At 37.2% G+C, this 21,886-nt stretch overlaps 1 protein-coding gene across 1 annotated transcript in view; it reads right to left on the reverse strand.

Annotated features, from left to right (window-relative positions):
• SEC63 (SEC63 homolog, protein translocation regulator) overlaps window positions 1–21,886 on the reverse strand; it is a 51,993-nt gene that overhangs the window by 21,727 nt on the left and 8,380 nt on the right. Inside the window, exons 2-11 of the mRNA XM_070733308.1 lie at window positions 15,305–15,404; window positions 14,174–14,288; window positions 9,370–9,482; window positions 8,678–8,739; window positions 7,554–7,612; window positions 6,362–6,412; window positions 5,528–5,636; window positions 4,069–4,163; window positions 3,460–3,592; window positions 2,299–2,391 (exon numbers count right to left, since the gene is read on the reverse strand). Of these exons, the coding sequence (XP_070589409.1) occupies window positions 2,299–2,391; window positions 3,460–3,592; window positions 4,069–4,163; window positions 5,528–5,636; window positions 6,362–6,412; window positions 7,554–7,612; window positions 8,678–8,739; window positions 9,370–9,482; window positions 14,174–14,288; window positions 15,305–15,404 (930 nt within the window). The remainder of the gene's footprint in view (window positions 1–2,298; window positions 2,392–3,459; window positions 3,593–4,068; window positions 4,164–5,527; window positions 5,637–6,361; window positions 6,413–7,553; window positions 7,613–8,677; window positions 8,740–9,369; window positions 9,483–14,173; window positions 14,289–15,304; window positions 15,405–21,886) is intronic.

Raw genomic sequence — 21,886 nt, forward strand, 5'->3', positions numbered from 1 at the left:
AAACCCACCTTTGCTGTCAGGCATGGGGGAACTGAAACATCTCCCCCTGGGCACGTTTAATTTATGCATGGTATGTCTGTGTGTGTGACTGTTAGCATATGGGGTTTTTTAAATATTTAAATATTTTAAATTTGTCTGATTGCTTATGATTTGTTTTTACATGTTGTGAGCCGCCCCGAGTCTTCGGAGAGGGGCGGCATACAAATCTAAGTAATAAATAAATAAATAAATAAATAAATAAATATTAATTAGATTTATATGCCGCCCCTCTTCCTAGACTCGGGGCGGCTCACAGCAATAATAAGAACAATATACGGTAACAAATCTAATAATTATAGTAATAATTGCTGCGAGAGCAATCATGGGCTTTCCCAAATATGCCCATGTTACACCAACACTCCGCAGTCTGCATTGGTTGCCGATCAGTTTCCGGTCACAATTCAAAGTGTTGGTTATGACCTATAAAGCCCTTCATGGCACCGGACCAGATTATCTCCGGGACCACCTTCTGCTGCACAAATCCCAGCGACCAGTTAGGTCCCACAGAATGGGTTTTCTCCAGGTCCCGTCAACTAAACAATGTCGTCTGGCAAGACCCAGGGGAAGAGCCTTCTCTGTGGTGGCCCCGGCCCTCTGAAACCAACTCCCCCCAGAGATTAGATTTGCCCCCACCCTCCTTGCCTTTCATAAGTTTCTTAAAACCCACCTCTGCTGTCAGGCATGGGGGAATTGAGATATTCTTTCCCCCTAGGCCTTTACAATTTACGCATGGTATGTTTGTATGTATGTTTGGTTTTATAATAAGGGTTTTTAAAAACGTTTTTTAGTATTGGATTGTTACATGCTGTTTTTTATCACTGTTGTTAGCCGCCCCGAGTCTACGGAGAGGGGCGGCATACAAATCCAATTAATAATAATAATAATAATAATAATAATAATAATAATAATAATAATATAATTAAAAAACTAAAAAAAACCTTATTTAAAATAAAACATACACTCAAACATACCATGCACAAAATGTATAGGCCGGGGGAGATGTCTCAATTCCCCCATGCCTGACGGCAGAGGTGGGTCTTAAGAAGTTTACGAAAGGCAAGGAGGGTGGGTGCAATCCTAATCTCCGGGGGGAGCTGGTTCCAAAGTTGGTGGGGAAGCTGCCCGAAAATTGAAAATCCCAGGCAATTTACAAACAAGTCAGCCAGTGAAGAAGGGGGGAGAGGCTGCTGCCAACTGCGCGAGAGTAAGCAAGTGACCAGGACGAGTGTGGAAATGGCCAAGGGATTGGCATGAACATGTCAGGGTCTGGAGGGAGGTGAGTGATTGGCCTGGAGGTGCAGCACAAGGGCGAGGTTCAGAGAGAGAGCGTGAGGTTGTGTGGGTTCCCATATGGCTAGGGGAGGCTTACCCAAGCAACTGGTGACCTTCCCTGCTAATTTCCCCATCGACTCTGCCTGCGGGAAGGCAGCAGGGAAGATCACACATTACAATCATATGACGCTGCAACCATCTTATATGCCACCCAGTTACCAAGCTCCCACATCAGGATCAAGTGACTGCAGGAGCGCCAAGACTGACGGAATTTCAAGGACTAGTCGTAACCGCCCATTCCCTTCAGCATCTTTGCAATGTCAATTTCAAGACGTAGCCTTAACCACCACTCAATTCTGCATCATTGCAATATCAGTTCCAAGGACTAGCCCTAACCACCACTCCTTCAACATCATTGTGACATCAAATGGTCGCTGAACAATTTGTCATTCACTGAGGGCTACCTACCCTGGAACTGTTACACAACTAGCTACTTTTATTGTGAGCCGCTCCGAGTCTAATAAATAAACATATCTAATAAATAATAAAATAATAAATAATAATACTTCAGTGAAAATGGTAAATGGACTTGGAGAAGGAATAACCTTAATACTATCGGATCCCGTTCTAGTTTAAGATTGCCTAAATATAATTTAATTTCAGCTTAATTTGAAACATGGAAAACCTGTGATGCATCCAGAAATGTATCTGCCTTTAAAATAGTCCACGTTGGAATCTATAGTGCAGTCAAACACCACACAGGAAACATTTTATGAGATCTTTGTATTACCTCATAAAATGTTTTATAATTTTATGTCATGCGTTTTATAAAAAATTGCCAAATTTCAGTTCCACGGAGGTAATATTCTGTAAATTAGACCATTTGATGTACCTTGATTTAAAACATGTTGCACCGTTTCACCCAGTTAAAAGTTACAGGAAAGAGAATATTAGTAGTACAGGGGTAGTATATTCAAATGGACTTACCTTCCCGGCTACGTGCCATGAGTATTAATTGGCAGATTACATTTACAATTTCTTGAAGCAAGGCAGGGCACTTTTTTAAGACAAACTGTTGATCTACAAGAAAAGGGGGGAAAACCTGAACAATTCTGTGCATAAAGAGAATGCTATACATGATTGTAGTATTTCCTTTCTTATTACCGGTATATAGCTACCAAAAGACCTGCCATATGCATTCAATAAGCTCCAAATGGCATCATACAAGCAAGCTTCTGTTTGTGCAAAAGTTTAAATTTAAGTTTAAGTTTTACTAGATTTGTATGCCACCCCTCTCCGAAGACCCAGGGCGGTTCACAACAACAGCAATACAATATACAAAGTACAAATCCAATATAAGTTAAAAGCAATTTAAAACCCATAAATATTAAAAAACGATAATTACTACACAATCATACCATTCTCATATATTACAGTCAGAAAAAAGGTGGTGCTGCGGGGGACAAGATAGTCATCCCATCTTCCCTCCCCCTTCACATACCTACTGCAACTATCTCAAAATCCGCCCTGAAGGGTTATTCAATCCTCTAGAGCAGTGGTTATCAACGTTGATATTTGTCCGTTATCATCCGTTATTACCACAGACCCCCTTTAAATACCATAGACAATGGCCACGGACCACCAAGACTTAAGATTTAAATCATAATATTTCTTCAAGTTTTCTTCAAGGGTCGCGGGGAGGGTCTCCTCTATGGCGGCACCAGCTCTCTGGAACCAGTTACTTTCTGAGATCCGTATGCCTCCACCCTACTGGCCTTCTGGAAAGCCTTAAAGACCTGGCTCTGCCAGCAAGCATGGGACAGTTGACTGGGTAGTTCATCTTCTGGATCCAGCCACAAAAGATATATATGATTTTATTAATCCGGTTTTTAATTGTCTTTTAAACTGTTTTTAGATGTTGAATTTCTGTTGTAAACTCCTTGGGGAGTTTGTCAACATATAAATTAAATTAATAAATCATCATAATAAATGTGATGAAGGCACAATTTAAGACTCCAGTCCCTTTTGTGAACTTAAAAAAACAAACAAGTTCTTTGCCATCAAAACAAATGCTAGCTCATACGAAATGAGTATGAAACTTAAAATTCAACTAGATAATTTCATATACTTGTTCATGGTTTCCAATACCTTGTTCAAGTGTCTCAGGAACCTTCATTCTGGAAAGATGACATAATAAGAGCACTCTGGCTTTCAAGCTATATGGACAAGTAAGTGGAGGTTCATTTTTCTTCAAATTAATGCTGCCAATTTCTCTGATAAGCTGAAAATGGAAAAGAAAAAAAGATAATGCAACTGTAGGAGACAGGTAGGCCTTGACATATGATGATAATGGAGCCTGCCCATTACAATAATAAGTTGTGATGGTCGTACAATAAGTCATTACATATCCAACCTGATTTTACCTTGGGGTTTTTTTTGAGTTGTTAAGCAAATCACCATAGTTAAGTGAATTTGTCATCATTAAGTGAATTTGCAATGATTAAGTAAATCCACTGTTCACTATGGGAGATTTTTGCCGAAAACCAAAAGTTGGACGCTACTAAGTGCCACAAAAGCAAAATGACTGCCGAGCATCTGAAATATGATCATGTGACGGGGGGGGAGTGCAACCACTGGAACTTTGGAATCAAGTTGTAAGAACCTTTTGGGGGCAGGGTCCATCATAACTTCAAATGGTCACAAGTCAAGGACTATTTGATATCAACACCCAAAGAAAAAACTTCACTAATAACAAACCTGGGGTATTTGAATATTGTCTACAGGTCTGCTTGTTGCATCTTTATTATACTGAGGATCAAATTCAGAAGCCCCTGCCAAAACCATTATAAGTCCTGCAGAGAAAATGAAATAAATATAAATATGTAAAAAGAATTAAGACATATAAAAAAACTTTATCAAACTCTGCCCCAGAAAAAAAAATATTTACCATTTTCTCTTCAGAGGCACATCAATGAAAAATAACTAAGCATAATTCAAATATCTTAGGATCACTCTTTCACTAAAGAAGCAAGGCCTAAACCTAACTACCTTAGACAACTATTTTCATGAATAAGTATTCAGAAATCTTATAATGAGACTTTCTCCATGGTAGCTAAGTACGTTACACTGATTTATGAAACAAAATGGATGGCAATTAAAAGAAATATAAGCTAACATTCTGTCTCTGTTACCATCCTTTTCATATCAATATATGTTGTCTTCATAGGCAACATTAATACCCCATTATTCTTCATTAATATAAAGTTATATGAGTACAGTAGAACAAGGTTCTCCAACCTTGTCAAATTTAAGACTTGTGGACTTCAAGCTGGCTGAGAATTTAAGTCCACCACAAGTATTAAAGTTGACAAGGTTGGAGACCCCTGAGCTAGAATGCCTATAATAGGTATCTTCTTTACATTTACTTGTGAATAATTTAGCCTGTTTAATTTTCTTTCAGTTGGGATCTCATATTTCATTTTTAAACCTGAAGATTATTTGAAAGCCAGCTATGATGTTAGCATCCATACAGAATTATTTCCATCTAATCATGAAGCTACTAAAAACTAAATGCACTGCTCTATCCAGAGAACTGTGTTAGTAGGAGGTAAGAGGGGTTGGCCTTACCCCAGAAATGTGAGAAAGAACTGGAATTGCACTGCATAACAACAACTTTGGATTTTAGCATGACTTTTCAATATTCTAAAGCAGGAATGGACAACTTTTTTTTAGTTTGTGAGAAACACTTCCTCCTCCTGCTGTGCCTGGAAGCTATAAGAACATGGCTGATGATTTTATGATATCATTACAGCCACCATGGCAAAGCTAATATTTCTGTAACTTTTAGAGTTGGGGGAAAGAGGGTGTTAAAGGTTCCTTGTGTCTTTGTATCCTACTTGTACCAAGTGCTGGAGGAAGAGGGTTCTCATGACTGATTCTCCCCATGACAACACAATAGAATGTACACAGAATTTTCCTAGGAAGAGGAAAATTTCATAAGGCGAAATGTAATTTAACCAATTCTGCCTTAAATGTTACAGCTCATTCATACATCCAGGAATTTAATCCCACATTCTTTTCAAGAAATCTAGCAGCATACGACAGAAAACTTAGTGCATAAAGTTTAAACGTTCTGCAGAATGCAGATCTAACTCTAAAGAACAACAAAGGAAGCACAAAATTATATTTTAGAATTAAACCGGTTTAAAATGCTTACTTTTCATATCCATATTTCTGGTTTTATAAACAAAATAGGTATAAATTTGTGTTGTACGGATGAGGATCTGGTCTCCGCTGTAACGAATTGATCGATACCACCAAGAACCCTAAATCATTTAAAACAAAAATATTGATATTAACGATACATAAATACAGTGAATATACTGCTATTTTCTAAAGTTTTGAACCTTTGTGATTTCAAGAGCATAATTTCTGTGAAAGCAATAAATTCCAAAAACTCTAGCAGTTTCAAAAATTGAAAGATACAAAGAATCTGTGTTGCATAAAAGTTTTGTATCATGTAGTACAGTGCAAAGGGGCAGGAAAAACAGGAAACAAAATTATTGCAAAGAAAATGCAATAAAGTTAAAATGCATAAAAGGCATAATAGTTTCAGTCAATGCTGCTCAGCAGAGAACTGAGCACCTATTTTCATACTTCAACATCTATGTTAAAGAAGTTTCCAAAACACATTTTCCTGTATTTTGGTGTAAATTGCATAGTGCAGCAATACAGAACATTTCCTTGTGGATTTCAAAATGTCTGAACACTCAGAATTCCAATTCTAGTCCTTTTATTTTAACCAGCAATAAAACCAAGATGGCATATGAACAATCTTTTAAAAATTGGAAATCTTAGAGACCAAATAATCCTGGACATACTTAAAATTTGCTACACAAATTTGGCACACTGATATGTAAATGTAAATTCCCAGATTAGAAAATTATCATCATAAAGTTGGGATGGTTGAGTTTGTGAAAGCAAGATTTGGTATATTTTATATTTGTATAGTATATAAATGTACTTTTCACCCTTGATTTAAAATACTTACGACAACCACTGGAAGAATAACCATAAATGCTAATCCATAAACCAGCAAAACCTAGGAAATATCAAAAGAAATATCAGAAATATTGTAATAAAATCAGAAATGCACACATAGGTAAATACTTCTTTTTGTATATAAAAACTTAATTACTGAAAGAAAATTTTCAGGAACAAAATAGGCAATGAAGTCATATTTTAAAAGACTCCAATATTTTCCTCTCTAGATTTCCAATTGGATAAAGAGAAACTATTTTTCTTAACAAATGTTTAACCAGTGAAGATAAAAACAAAGAACATTCTTTGTAATAATGATAAAGGTTATAATAACATATGTCAACAAATATCACTTTAATATTATATTACAACAAGAAGCCAATTGCCAGTACAGCTGTATTTAGTTTGCAGCGTTATTTTGATTTTCAAAAATATATTAGTGTCTCTAGTGGAGAAGGTATCTGGCATAATGTGTGTGTGTGTGTGTGAGAGAGAGAGAGAGAGAGAGAGAGAGAGAGAGAAAGAGAGAGAGAGAGAGAGATGAGAACAAATATCATATTACTTGAAGCATTTTTGTTTAAATCTTGCAATATAGATAATACCAGTGTTTCTCAACTTTAAAAACCTTAATCATTTTAAGATGAATGAACTTCCAGAATTTCCCAGCTGGCATGTTTACTGGGGAATTCTAGGAGTTGAAATCCACCCATCTTAAAACAATCAAGGTTGAGAACCACCAGATTAGATTGTTCTTAAATAATCTCAGGATAATATACAACATCTCAAACTAAATATCCAGGGTGGGGGAGGGGGGATTCCCAGCAATTCAGGTATTTTTATGTTCACTGCAGCAGGGCAATAGGAACTTAATGTGTTTACAGGACGTGTTTCAATGTGTTTACAGAAATCTGAAACTTGCAGAACAGTGTAAGAAAAATCAAGTTATCATTGGAATCTGATAGATTACCTTGGCTCCCAGAAATAAAAGCCTCCTAAACTCATCATAACTCAATCATAGGCAAAGTGCACTTTTTAAAGTGCCATTAAAAACTGAAGCAAGCCCAGAACTGGACTAAATGCAAACTTTCCCAAAGCTGGCAATAGTTGACTGTCATTTTTCTCTAAATGACTGTTTTAAAAAAAATCCTATCAACTTCATTAAGGTTTTCATTTTAATATAGCCAAACTGGGAGTTGCTTTACCAAAATAGAATTCTTCTGATCCACAATCCAAGCTGGCAGTGCAATTCCAAATCTTGTGGCTGCAAGAAACATGGAAAAATAAGTTATAAAATATGGCAATATAATTTATATGCATACATTTCTTCAACTTTTTATTTAAAAAAGAAAAACTTTATTTTTAAAAAATAAGATCTATCTATGGTGCACATGTGGATGCAGAACTAACTACAGGAATAATATTGAGAGACAACCTTGTGAGATCACTTTTAAAGAAACATCCCTAGACCCTTGGCAATTTTAAAACTTATGGACTTCTACTCCCAGCATAGCTGGCTGGAGAATTCTGGGAGTTGAAGTCCATAAATCTTAAAGTTGCCAAGTTTGAAGACCCCTGCCCTGGAAGGATGTAAGTACAACTGCAAATATTATGTTCTTGATGAAGATATACAAACTGAATAGATTATGCATACCCAGTTTGGCTTTATCTTCTAAATAACTGGATAGCTTACTACGAAGAGTAACTTTATGGCAAGTTCATCATGCTGCTGAGGCCAACTCAGGACAACACAACAATGCATTAACCTTGACTTTCATGCCTATGTAAACAACCTCCCATCAACTGACCCATAGGGAATGGAAGCTCTATAATTATTCCAAGAAAAGCTGGTGGTTGGTTTGGAAATATCAGCAGCTATGAATTTACAATAGATATGACACTGAAACTGAAATATTCTAAATTCTCCAGAATGTTCTCATAAATTGTGACCTGGTAACGTTCAGAATTCAGTCTGATTTTGCATGTATGTAAGAACTGCTGTTCCCATGTAGAAAGCAAAAATGTAAATTAGACAAATTAGACAACATTTCTATGCAGGATTATAATCTAACAAGTCAATAAATATATTAAAGGTTTGAGAAGCTGGATCGCTGGATAACAGGATTCATTGACGTGAATTCACTGAACACTGGAATGAGGCATGAGCAATACTGAAGTTAACATCATAAATATGTCACTACAAAGATAAATGACATTACTGTAGAAACACAGTATACAAAATGAAAACTGTTGCTGATAGAATAAATCACAAAGCAAAAGTGAAGCTATTACATAAATTATGATCTGGAAAAATAAACTATATAATTACCCTGTGGCCCATCAGGGCTGCCATATTCTTCCCAGTTTTTTCGAGCTTCTTCATCCGTTAAACTACAAAATAAGAGGCACAATTGTGTTAGAAAGATTGTTTCAAAGGTTAAGTGCAACAACATTTTCTTTCCTTGCTCAAAGCAAAGCTTTAAAACTTGCCACATCAAAACTTAAAATCCCCTCTGGATGATCCATATCAAAATAGCACAGCAGATAGACATGGCTGAGTATACATATACATACAAGGACAGCATGCAACAATTTCATCAAGGTGGGGCCATTACCAACAATAACTTATGTTGATAACAATCAAATAGAACAAGAAAGGAGAAAATGCAGTTTGAAATGGGAGTGAGCCAACATTATCCCCAATGATGAAAAGGCTCCCTTGAGGTCTAAATGAGCACTTCTGATGACCAAAGGGAGAAAATAATTTATAATAAACTGATTTTCTCTTCCTCTGAAGCTTTTATATCCCTATACATGATTAGGAGACCTTAGATCTTTGCTTGTTTTATAAACCAGAATCACAAATCATATACAGTATTTAGAAGAAAACAAAATCAATTCTGCATCGTAACAACTGCTGTCAGTAGACAAACTGGCTGAAGCATATAGAAAATTGTATTAGTGTATATTCATGTTGCTTCAATAACATTCCCCCCAAAAAACAGAACTCAAGAAACTTACGCTGCATAAGCCTTAGCAATATTCATAAATTTAACTTCATCGCCACCTTTATCTGGATGGTGTATCAGCGATAACAAACGATATTGCTTTTTAATTTCTGATATTGATGCACCCTATTAAAATAAGAGGTTCAAATTAATTGTTTGAAGTACATAAGGTATGCGATCTCCTTCATTTACCTGAAAGTAACTTCCACTGAACTCAGTACACCTTGTTTCTGATTATTCATAACAAGCTTCTGATTATTCATAACAAACATACTAATAATATACTACTAGTTTCATAGCCCACTTCCAATTCATCATTACACCCATCATTTGAGATATCTACAACTTATTATAATCCTTAGAAAGCCAGTAAAACAACAGGGATCCAACCACATGTTCAATTTCTGGCATTCAGGTAAGAACTCAATTTGGAATTGGAATAATAAATAGGAGCTGCTTCATGGCTTACCTTGATTCTTTTGTGCATTGTTTAATTTCACAATGGCAGTCTGTCACAAACAATTTTAAAACTTGAAAGCCTGTTTAACATTTCATTCATTAACTTAGGCAAAACAAATTGGCAAATTCCAAGTGAAATTGGAATTTGAGCTCTGAAAAATACCCTAAATCTGCCTTTTCCCACATTCCTTATACAGTACCCTTATACCACTGTTGGTCAGCTTCTGATCCAGTTCTACAAGGACTCTTTACCTTCTTATGTTCATACGCACAAATGGAAAAATAATAAAGAGCCATATTATTGAACAATATTTTATAGTTCACGTTTGCCTCTTCTTCAATATTAGGGAGGCCTTGTATTTTATTTTTTTCTGGTATTTTATTATTCTTTTGTTTGTCAACCACAAAATGCAAACTTTGAGTTTCAAATAACACTGATTTCATAGAAACATAGAAACATAGAAGACTGACGGCAGAAAAAGACCTCATGGTCCATCTAGTCTGCCCTTATACTAATTCCTGTATTTTATCTTAGGATGGATATATGTTTATCCCAGGCATGTTTAAATTCAGTTACTGTGGATTTACCAGCCACATCTGTGGAAGTTTGTTCCAAGGATCTACTATTCTTTCAGTAAAATAATATTTTCTCACGTTGCTTTTGATCTTTCCCCCAACTAACTTCAGATTGTGTCCCCTTGTTCTTGTGTTCACTTTCCTATTAAAAACACTTCCCTCCTGAACCTTATTTAATCCTTTAACATATTTAAATGTTTCGATCATGTCCCCCCTTTTCCTTCTGTCCTCCAGACTATACAGATTGAGTTTGTTAAGCCTTTCCTGATACGTTTTATGCTTAAGACCTTCCACCATTCTTATAGCCCGTCTTTGGACCCATTCAATTTTGTCAATTTCGTTGTTTTGGGTGACATCCAGTATTGGGTTCCTGGGGGGACGGTGCACCAGTAGCGGAAATGGAGCTGTGTATGCAGTTCCGAGTGGCCAGCGGGCGGGCACGTCGGAGTGAAATTTGGCTTCTGTACATTTGCAGGAAGCAAAATCTTGAGAGAGGATACTGGCAATTTTTGGCAATTTTTTGCTTCCGCGCATCCGCAGAAGCAAAAAACCCCACCAAAATCTCACAAGTGTGTGCGTCCCCTCGTGAGATTTTGCCCCCTGTGCATGCGCAGAAGCAAAATCTTGCTTGGCTGTACTTGCACACCCGCTGGAGACACAGAGCGGCATGCAGAGCGTGCCAGTAGCAACATGTGCTGGCAACCCTTTACTGGTGACATCTGGGGGAAAAATTCAGGTGCTCAGGCATGAAAATGTGCCACTCAAACGCTATACTTTTCCGTACACGTTGGGAAAAAAATAGAGGGAACATTGCTTGCCACCTCCTTCTGCTTTCCCCATTGACTTTGCTTGTTGAAAGCCAGCACAAATGGCGATCATGTGGCCATTTATTTACTTATTTATTAGATTTGTATACCGCCCCTTCTCCAAGGACTCGGAGCGGCTAACAACAAGAAACAATACAAATCCAATACTTAAAACAAATTAAAACCCTTAATATAAAAAAAATCATACATCTCATACAGACCATACATAAAGCGGAAACAGCCTAGGGGAATCAATTTCCCCATGCCTGATGGCAGAGGTGGGTTTTGAGGAGTTTGTGAAAGGCAAGGAGGATGGGGGCAGTCCTAATCTCCGGGGGGAGTTGATTCCAGACGGTCGGGGCCGCCACAGAGAAGGCTCTTCCCCTGGGTCCCGCCAGACGACATTGTTTCGTCGACGGGACCCGGAGAAGGCCAACTCTGTGGGACCAACATTGGCCATGGGCTGTTGTAACCGATAGAAATCCAGTTTGATTCCTGAGTGCCCAGATCTGAATCATGCAACCCCGGGGCTCCTGCGATGGGTATAAGTGTGCAAGTGCAGACCAATTGTAAGCTATATTCTTTTCTTCAGAGCCACTGTAAACCAGTGGTTGTTCAGTAAGCAGTACATATAGTCCTGTCAACTAAAGCTCTGACAGTCCCAAAATAGATTTAATCCAATGGAAATACGATCCCTCTAATCTGCTGCTGTTGTTAACACTGCTTTCTTTAAAGTTTATACAGCAAATTTTAAATTCCATCTAGTAAGTCCCAAGGATTGAGAATTTTTTAAAAGTATGTATAAATGCAACTTTTAAAAAAGGAAAAATTCTGCAAATGTTTAAATAACTATCAAATTGTTTGATGGCCTCTATTCCTACATAAATGTAGGAAGTCGGGAACATAGACAAAACTGAATTCGATGGACCTGTACCTATTAAAAACGTATCATTTAAATAAACAATTCCATACATTGCTATTATGTTGCTATTATGTATTCGGTATTTTTTAATTTTGCATTATGTTTTTATTGTTGTAAGCCACTCTGAGTCCACGAGGAGAAGGGTGGCGTATAAATTTAATAAATAAATAAATAAATTTTCAAAAAGATTATATATACAAGTTTGCTTTCCATTATCAAATAATTTTGGTGATCAGCATATGAAATTACACAATTGTAAAACTATAACTAGTTATTTTCTTTCTATTTTCGGCAGTATTTTTATCCTGATGATTCCTCTAATTAGCAAAGAGGATGTGATGAAGCAACCCCAACGATTTTATATTGTTGTGCTGTTGTCTGTCAACTTCCTTTTTTCCCTTCCTATTGTCCCCCCTTTTTATTATCTTGGAGTGTTCCCCAATTTCCTGTTAACATGGAAGAAAGGTTTACTTCCTCATATTACAACTGGAGGTGCAAAGAAGTCTTTATGTGGACAGACACAACTGAATGCCATTTATAATTTCAGAGACATGCATCATTACTTCATAGAAGGATATTTTTTGAGACAAACTTTTAAAAATATATTTCATTTATAAGGCATTTTCTTTAAGCCAGAAGAGCATTTCTATGATTTTATTACCAAATGGCATTATTTAGTAAATACAGTTAGCATATTTATATCATTTTATGAAATAGTGCCAGATATTCAATGTAGTTTCAAACAAATGCCTTGGTCAAAAGTTCAAAATGTGACTACCTCCAAAATGAAATACAGTGATACCTCATCTTACAAACCCCTCGTCATACAAACTTTTCGAGATACAAACCCGGGGTTTAAGACTTTTTTGCCTCTTCTTCCAAACTATTTTCACCTTACAAACCCAAGCCGGCGCCACTGGGATGCCCCGCCTCTGTATTTCTGTTGCCAGCGAAGCGCCCGTTTTTGCGCTGCTGGGATTCCCCTGAGGCTCTTCTCCATGGGAAACACCACCTCCGGACTTCTGTGTTTTTGCGATGCTTCAGGGGAATCCCAGCAGCACAAAAACGGGCGCTTCGCTGGCAACGGAAGTCTGGAGGTGGGGTTTCCCAGCGAGGGGAGCCTCAGTGAAATCGCAGCATCACAAAAACACGGAAGTCCGGAGGTGGGGTTTCGAGGACTTCCGTGTTTTCACGATGCTGGAATTTCCCATGGAGGGGAGCCTCAGGGGAATCCCAGCAGCACAAAAACGGGCGCTTCGGCTGGCAAAAGGGGTGAGTTTTGGGCTTGCACGTATTAATCGCTTTTCCATTGATTCCTATGGGAAACATTGTTTCGTCTACAAACTTTTCACCTTACAAACCTCGTCCCGGAACCAGTTAAGTTCGGAAGATGAGGTATCTCTGTACTTAAAATGTAATATATCATTTATTTCTAGTCTTATCTTCTATGACTTTCAAATTAAAAAAAATAAGCATTTCTCTGCTGGCTGAATGCTGCCTGTCGTCATGAGAAAAACCTAACTGACATTTCCTTCCTTCCCTTTTCCATGTCTCCCTAAGTAGTCTTTTGAAGGTTTGTGGAGTGAGGAATAGACATATAGACTTAGAATCAGTAGTGGGCTGTAGCCGGTATAGCACAATACAGCATCCCAGTAGTGAGAATCAAGCTGCGAGCACAGCTTCAGCTGACCATTAGGTGGGCGTGTGCGTCGGTGTGAGATTTAGCTTCTCCACATGCGCCGGAAGCGAAATATCATATGAGGATGCGTGAGCGACGTTTCGGCAATTTTGGGCTTCCATGCATGTGCATACGCAGAAGCAAAAATATCAGTGAAAATCACCAAAATCTTGCTCGCACACGCATCCTTATGTGAGATTTGGCTTCCGGCGCACCCGCAGAAGCTGGATCTCATGCGCACCAGTCATCGGGAGCATTCTGGGAGCGCCAGCGACGAGGAGCCCTTCACTGCTTTGAATGTGATATTCCACAGAGGGCCCTCATGAAATATTTAGTGTCAAATTTAGTTTAAATAATGAAAAATGGTGCTACTTACTGGGTCCAACTGTAGTATTTCATAAGGATTGTATTCTTGATATTCTCGGTCTGTTTTGGATACTTTGTAAGCAAGAAACAAAAACAGTGCCCATCCAGCAAGCAAAACACCTTTTCTGTAAAATTGAATGTGAAAGAAAGCAATTTTAAATAATTAAATTTTTGGAAAGATATCCCATACAATCAGAATATTCAGGTACATTTAAAGAAGAGTTAACATCATAGGAAACAGTAACCAAAATAATCATTAGCCATCTTTCAAAACCAAAGGAATTACACTATACAAGTATGTCTACTGCTTTCTGCCAATATTCTATAGCTCCATCCAGTATTTATAATGGGCACAGAGCTTAACTGATGAGTCTTAAAATAATAAAAAACATACATGTGGTCCTAAACTTACAACCTCAACTGAGCCCCAAATCTCTGTTCCTAAGCAAGGCAGTTGTTAAACGAGTTGTGCCTCATTTTATCACTGTAGTTGTTAAATGAAATATTCAGTTTTTAAGCAAATCTGGCTTTCTCCATTGATTTTGCTAGTCAGGTTACAAAGGATGATCCTGGGATGCCAAGCGCCTAAATTTTGAACACATGACTATGGGGATTCTGCAACAGTCATAAGTATGAAAGCCAGACATATCCCTTTTTCTTCAATTCTGCTGTAATTTCAAATGGTCACTAAATTAATGGTTGTTACGTCAAGGCTACCTGTATACCCAACAATTCTCCATAAGATAAGTTGCTTGATGGGTTGGATTTTTGTTGTTGTTCAGTGAAATTTCCCACTTCCCGCTGAGGAATCCTCAGCCTATAAAGAATTCTAGGGTTTCCACAATATAAATGCATCACATACATATCTTTCTTTCCCTCCCCCAAAGCAGGAAGAATTGTGAATCCCCAAACAACTGCATTTTGGATGCTCAATGGATTATTTCATTATCTGAAATTCAATCCATGACTTGGGAATCATTTTCAGTGTCTTTACAATCAAAACTTAATTAACATCTAGGAGTTATTGTTAAAATGCTGATCTTATTGTTTTTCTAAATATTTTATAATGTTGAAATAATTTGCTTTTATTAAAATTCTTTTTTTCAAAAATCCCATAAAATAGAAATCCTGTTATACTTACTTTATTGTAGGAATTATATTCTGCTGGGGCTTTAACAATCGCAATCGATACCACAGGCATCTTCCATAAACTTTTCTTAAATTCTTTAAACGAATTTGATCTGGGGAAGACAATTTTACTATTTATTAAAAATAAAGCATCTTACACATCAGGCTTTCTTTTTCAAGCTGTTCAAAGCTGAAAAGAAAAACTTTGCAATACTACCTATTGAGTAGGGATGTCAAACTCAAGGCTTGGGGGCTGGATTCAGCCTTGAAATAACAACGGATTGGTCCGCAGTTCCTCTGCCAGCAAAAATGGAGTTGGTGAAGGCTGTGCATGGGTCCCTACCCCACTACAAGCTCCATTTTATGCTGACAAAGGATTGCTGGAGCCTGTCCCAGCCGAAAACGGAGTTCAGAAGCCTGTTTTCACTAGTACAGCGCTCAGGCCATCACAGGCTCTCCCTGACACAAGTGATGTCATGCTAGCCACACCCACTCTGACCACACCCACTCTGGCCATACCCACCCTGGCCACCCACCCCAGTGATCAAACACACCACTGATGCAGCCGTCAATGTAATTGAGTTTGACACCCCTGCTGTAGAGGCAAGTATTTCATCTTTTCTCCCAGCATCATTTATCTTCTACTATACAAGTGAACAGAATATAGTATAAGGGCAGACTAGATGGACCATGAGGTCTTTTTCTGCCGCCAATCTTCCATGTTCCATGTTCCATGTTTCCATGTTTCAATATCATCCATCTATTTTCTGAACTAGCTTCCCAAACATCCTTCTTTACTTTTCAGAAGTCATTAACATAATATAAGGTAAAAATCCCACCTACATATTAATTTAGGCACAACCCAACTTAGCTTTCAAACCTATATAAGGTTAGCCAGGTGATGCACCTGCTAACACAAATATTTTAAGAGTTCCCCCCCCACTCCAAAAAAAAGAGAGTATAGAGAAGTGATGTTGGCTTGGTAGTAGGAACATTGAGCAACATATACCTTTCACTCAATACAAGTAGTCCTCAACTTACAACAGTTTATCCAGTGACAGTGTTCAAAGTTTCAATGGCATTAAAAAAAGTGATTTATGGCCATTTTTCACACTTATAATCGCTGCAGCATCCCTGGGATTACATGATCAAAGTTCAGGTGCTTACCAACTGGTTCCTATTTATTACGGTTGCCATGAACTAGGGTCATGTCATCAGTTTTTGTGGCCTTCTGACAAGCAAAGTCAATGTGGAAGACATATTCACTTATCAACTATGTTATTGACTTAACAAACACAATAATTCACTAACAACTGTGGCAAGAAATGTCGTAAGAGGGAACAAAACTCACTTAACAAATCTTTCACTTATCAACATAAATTTTGGTCTCAACTGTGGTTGTTAACTTGAGGACTACCTATATTGATTGTGTTGCAACACTGGCAATCAAAATTGTCTGTTATAATTTAGTGGGTATTAAGATTGTATCCTTCTGTTCAGATAAGGGACTTAGTAGTCCTATCTCCATGAACAGGAAAGTGATTTTTAGCAATTCCCCTTCTATATAGCTTGTACTCCAAGTCCAAAAGTTGGAGGATCATTCAGTATATTATGGAAGAGGCACGTCATCTGTGAAACCTATCATTCCTCTTTCTTTGTTAGTGAATTGATTAGATCAAAACTCTTAATCAATGTACTACAATGTAATCTATTCACAGAAAGGCACTGCCACATTTGGTCTATAATTTACAGATCTCCAAAACTTAACATGTTTAACATTTAACAGAAATGTTGCTCCTAAGATGAGAGTGTGAGAAGAGAGATGGAAAGCTGACTCACCAGGATCCCTAGTTTCTGCAACACCATTATGGTTTACCCACTACAATATAATATTGTTTCTACATTCAAAGTTACAAGCCAGAGTTTATACTTTTTATCAAAAATCTCAGACAAACCCGGAAAATGCTACATGCAAGTCAAAAGCTCTGCCAACTAAATTATACTGCCAACAAGCTATTCTTTTCATAATTAAAAAAAACAAATGAACTAGATTTTATTCACCATCTGTAAGATTGGTGAAATATATTCTTTATAGAAACAAGAACAGGTTTTTTCCGAACGCCATCACTCTACTAAACAAATAATTTCCTCAACACTGTTAGACTTTCTACTAAATCTGCACTTCTATTCTATTAGTTTTTCTCATCATTGCTATCACCCATTTCCTCCCATGTTGACTGTATGACTGTAACTTGTTGCTTATATCCTAAGATTTTTATTAATATTGCTTCTTCATTGCTTATTTGACCCCTATGACAATCATTAAGTGTCGTACCACATGATTCTTGACAAATGTATATTTTATTTTATGTACGCTGAGAGCATATGCACCAAGACAAATTCCTTGTGTGTCCAATCACACTTGGCCAATAAAATTCTATTCTATTCTATTCTGTTCTATTTTAAAGAAATTATTTTTCAGATAATTTTTAAAGAAAAGGGAATAAGAAACAAATGGGAATTACTTCTGAATATGCAATAGAGTTTTATTTTTTTTACTCTAACATGAAGTAAGAACCTACAAATACCAGGGGAAAAGCAAGCAGTCCTCTATTGAAATTTAGACCGTTATTGTGGTATTGTGGTACTACTTAATCTTGCATCATCTCAATTTGTAACAATCCCACAGTGTTTAGTGAACCTTATTCATATATAAGCATACTCAGAACTGTGCATTACCTTTCTTTCTTATGATGCAATTTATAATAAATTGTAATAATAAATTGCACTGTAATAATAAAAAAGAATGTGCAGAATTCTTATTTTATCCTCATTAGTTTTCTATTTTCTGTTTTCCCTTGTTATAGTTTTATCATTCCATTAACTGTGTACAATTACAATTCTATTAACTGTGAAATCTTTATACTTACATTTTTTCCAGCAGATTTTTTTCTAAAAGTGTTAACACACTCATCTAAAATCTGATAAAACCTTTTAAAGCACAAACAAAAACAAAAAGGTAGCTGACTAGAATAATTGTGACTTAGTTTGCTATTGTATACATCAACATAATTACTTCTAAGTTTAAAAATAAAGTCACAGAATAGTGCTTTTAAATCCCAAGTCAATTGTATTAATTCCACTAATAAATAGGTGTCACTTTAATCTTAGTGGTTGTCACTGGCTCACAGAGAAAAATGAAATGAAAATTTGGTCATAAAACATATTAAATTAGCATGCAATTAACTGATTTGGCAGGTGCCATGTTGCCACTCTCTGCAATGAAAAATGAAATGTGGAGCAAGAGACTGGGAAAGAGATGAGATACCTTCCCCAAAAATCAGTAACTGGAAGATGACCTGAATGTGTTCTTTTGCAGGTTTGAAAGGAAGCTATAGACACCTATCTTCACAACCTCCATCCCAGGCACACCAACAATAGCCAAACCTCCTACAACTGACCCCATCCCATTGGGTTCACAACCTCTGGTGATCACAGAAAAGGAAGTGCAAGATCTATTTCACAGACAGAATCCAGAAAAGGCTCCAGGCCCAGACAAGATAACTCCTTCTTGCTTAAAAGTCTGTGCTGACCAATTGGCCCCAAACTTCACCCAGATCTTCAACAAATCACTAGAGATGTGTTATGTTCCTTCTTACTTCAAATGTTCTACTATCATCTCAGTGCCGAAGAATCCCTCCATCAAGGAATTGAAGGACTACAAACCAGTTGCTCTAACATCTATAGTTATAAAAACCATTGAAAGGCTAGTAATATCCCACTTGAAAATCATCAAGCTATATACAGTTCTACAGAGGAATTACTGAATCTGTCATCTGCACCTCTATAACTATCTGGTTCGGTTGTGCAACCCAACAAGACAGACATAGACATCAGAGGGTAATCAAAACTGCAGAAAAAACAATTACTACCTTGCTTTCCATTGAGGACCTGTATATTGCACGAGTCAAAAGCAGGACCATGAAAATATTTACTGATCCCCTTGCATCCTGGACATAAATTGTTTCAACTTCTACCCTCAAATGATGCTATAGAGCAGTGATCACCAACCAGTGGTCCATGGACCATTGGTGGTCCGTGAGAAAATTTTGATGGTCCGCAGAATTTTGGTGGTCCGCAGAAAAATTATTTGCATTTTTTATATTGCACTGAATATTATTTATCTTTTTTAAAAAATCCTATTAGTGGTCCACGGGATTTAAGATTATGAATTTAGTGGTTCTTGAGATCCAAAAGGTTGGTGACCCCTGCTATAGAGCACTGGATACCAAGACAAATAGACACACGTACAGTTGTTTCCCAAACACCATCACTCTGCTAGACAAATAATTCCCTCCATATTGTCAAACTATTCACTAAGGCTGCATTACTATTACTATTACTATTAGTTTTCTCATCATTCCTATCAACCATCTCCTCCCACTTATGATTGTATGACTGTAATTTGTTGCTTGTACCCTTATGATTAATATTAATCTTGTTTCCTGACTGCTTATTTGTACCCTATGACTATCATTAAGTGTTGTACCTGATGATTCTTGACAAATGTATCTTTTCTTTTATGTACACTGAGAGCATATGCACCAATGACAAATTCCTTGTGTGTCCAATCACACTTGGCCAATAAAGAATTGAGTGGTGTTGGTGATTCTATTCTATTCTATTCTCCATCATGATTTTCTGTAAACATGAGTTCCCTTAATAGTGTTGTTTCCACACATTGCATTTTAATTGCCTAAAACATTTATAATAGCAGCCACATTTATAGAACACTATGATTATTATATGAATACATTGTAACTGCATGCACTTTGCTTTCCTCTCATCCACCAATATTGCTTCAAGAAGATCAGAAACTTGTTTCTACTTATAACTGAAAAATTATACCAAAATTTAAATTTGGTTAGCCTAAATCATACTTTACTGAAAGAAACGCATTTAGAAACATAATTTATGAAAGTGGCTTGTTATTGTAAGAAATTAAGATAACTGGTTACCTGGGGTCCACCAGGTTACAATGAATCAGAAATAACTGAATATATAATCAATGTAAAAGTGAGATTATTGAGTAACTATTTTAACACATCCTTCTTTAAAATACATAGTGTTAAGTTTTTCAAATGCTAAAAAGCTGGCACTGTAGTCTGAATTGACTGTCATCCAGTTAGAGAAGTATCAACTTATCTTCAATGTAATAATTACTCTTCTGAGGTAGGTATCTTTCTTTCCCCATACCTGATTTCACAGATATACAATAAAATGTCTCTTAGCAGGTAGCAAGGTTAATTTAGCCAGTGTCATTTAGGCTTGGAAGTTAAATAGAGTCTGTCTTAGAAGTCCTGTTGCCAGACCTGTTCCCTATATTGCAGGGATGTCAAACTCAAAGCCCAGGGGCTGAACCTAGCCCGCGGGGTGCTTAGATCTGGAAATACCCTGTTTCCCCGAAAATAAGTCACCCCTGAAAGTAAGACGTAGGAGAGATTTTGTAGAATTGCCTAATATAAGGCATCCCCCGAAAGTAAGACGTAGGAGACGTTTCGTTTCTCAGCATTCCCAAACAGAACATATAGAATAGAATAGAATAGAATTTTATTGGCCAAGTGTGATTGGACACACAAGGAATTTGTCTTGGTGCATATGCTCTCAGCGTACATAAAAGAAAAAGATACATTTGTCAAGAATAACACTGCTGTCCATAAATTGCATCCCAAAACGCTGCATCAATCAGATTTAAAACACATCCAACACGCCTCCAACATGCGGCTGCATGTTTGGATGCGTTTTTTCTGCAGCAGGATACAGGATATAATTCATTGGGGAAAAATAAGACATCCCCTGAAAATAAGACATAGCACATCTTTGGGAGCAAAAATTAATATAAGACACTGTCTTATTTTCGGGGAAACACGGTAGCAAAGGACCAGCCTGCGGTGCCTCTACCAGCTCTGTTTTTGCTGACAGGGGCTTGCAGGAGGTAGTTGCAGCCAAAAATGGAGCTTGCGACAGTTGTGGGTGGCCCTGCTGAGTTCCTTTTTCACTGGCAGAGGGTCTCAACTGAAAATGGAGCTCGGGAGCCCATTTTCACTGGCAGAGTGCTTAGGCCCCCATAGGTGTCCCTGACATGAGTGATGTCCTGCCACTCTGGTGATGCCCACTCTGCCCACCCCCCAAAGTCAAACATAACTCTGATACGGCCCTCAATGAAATTGAGTTTGACACTCTTGCTATATTGGGAAGTGAAATACACACGTACACAATAGGGGAATACAATGGCATTTGTATTCCTTGTTGTTACCAATAAGTCTACCGGAATGCAATCTTGGTTTCTGATGAAATCATCAGAAAGTTGAAACCCTTACTTTACAATAAAATATTGTATACTATTTATTTCAAAGGATGTACTTCAAAAATTAAAGAATCACGTGCCAAATAGATTCCATATAACACATTAAACTATAATTTAGGATGTGTACATCAATATTTTATGGCTTACTAAGCTAACAATAAAATTTTGAAAACTCTACTCATTTTAACCAGTAGAACAGAGAGCTATTTTATTTTAACTACCACAATC

Source organism: Erythrolamprus reginae, chromosome 1 (assembly GCF_031021105.1).
Source record: "Erythrolamprus reginae isolate rEryReg1 chromosome 1, rEryReg1.hap1, whole genome shotgun sequence".
Classification (NCBI taxonomy): Eukaryota; Metazoa; Chordata; class Lepidosauria; order Squamata; family Dipsadidae; genus Erythrolamprus; species Erythrolamprus reginae.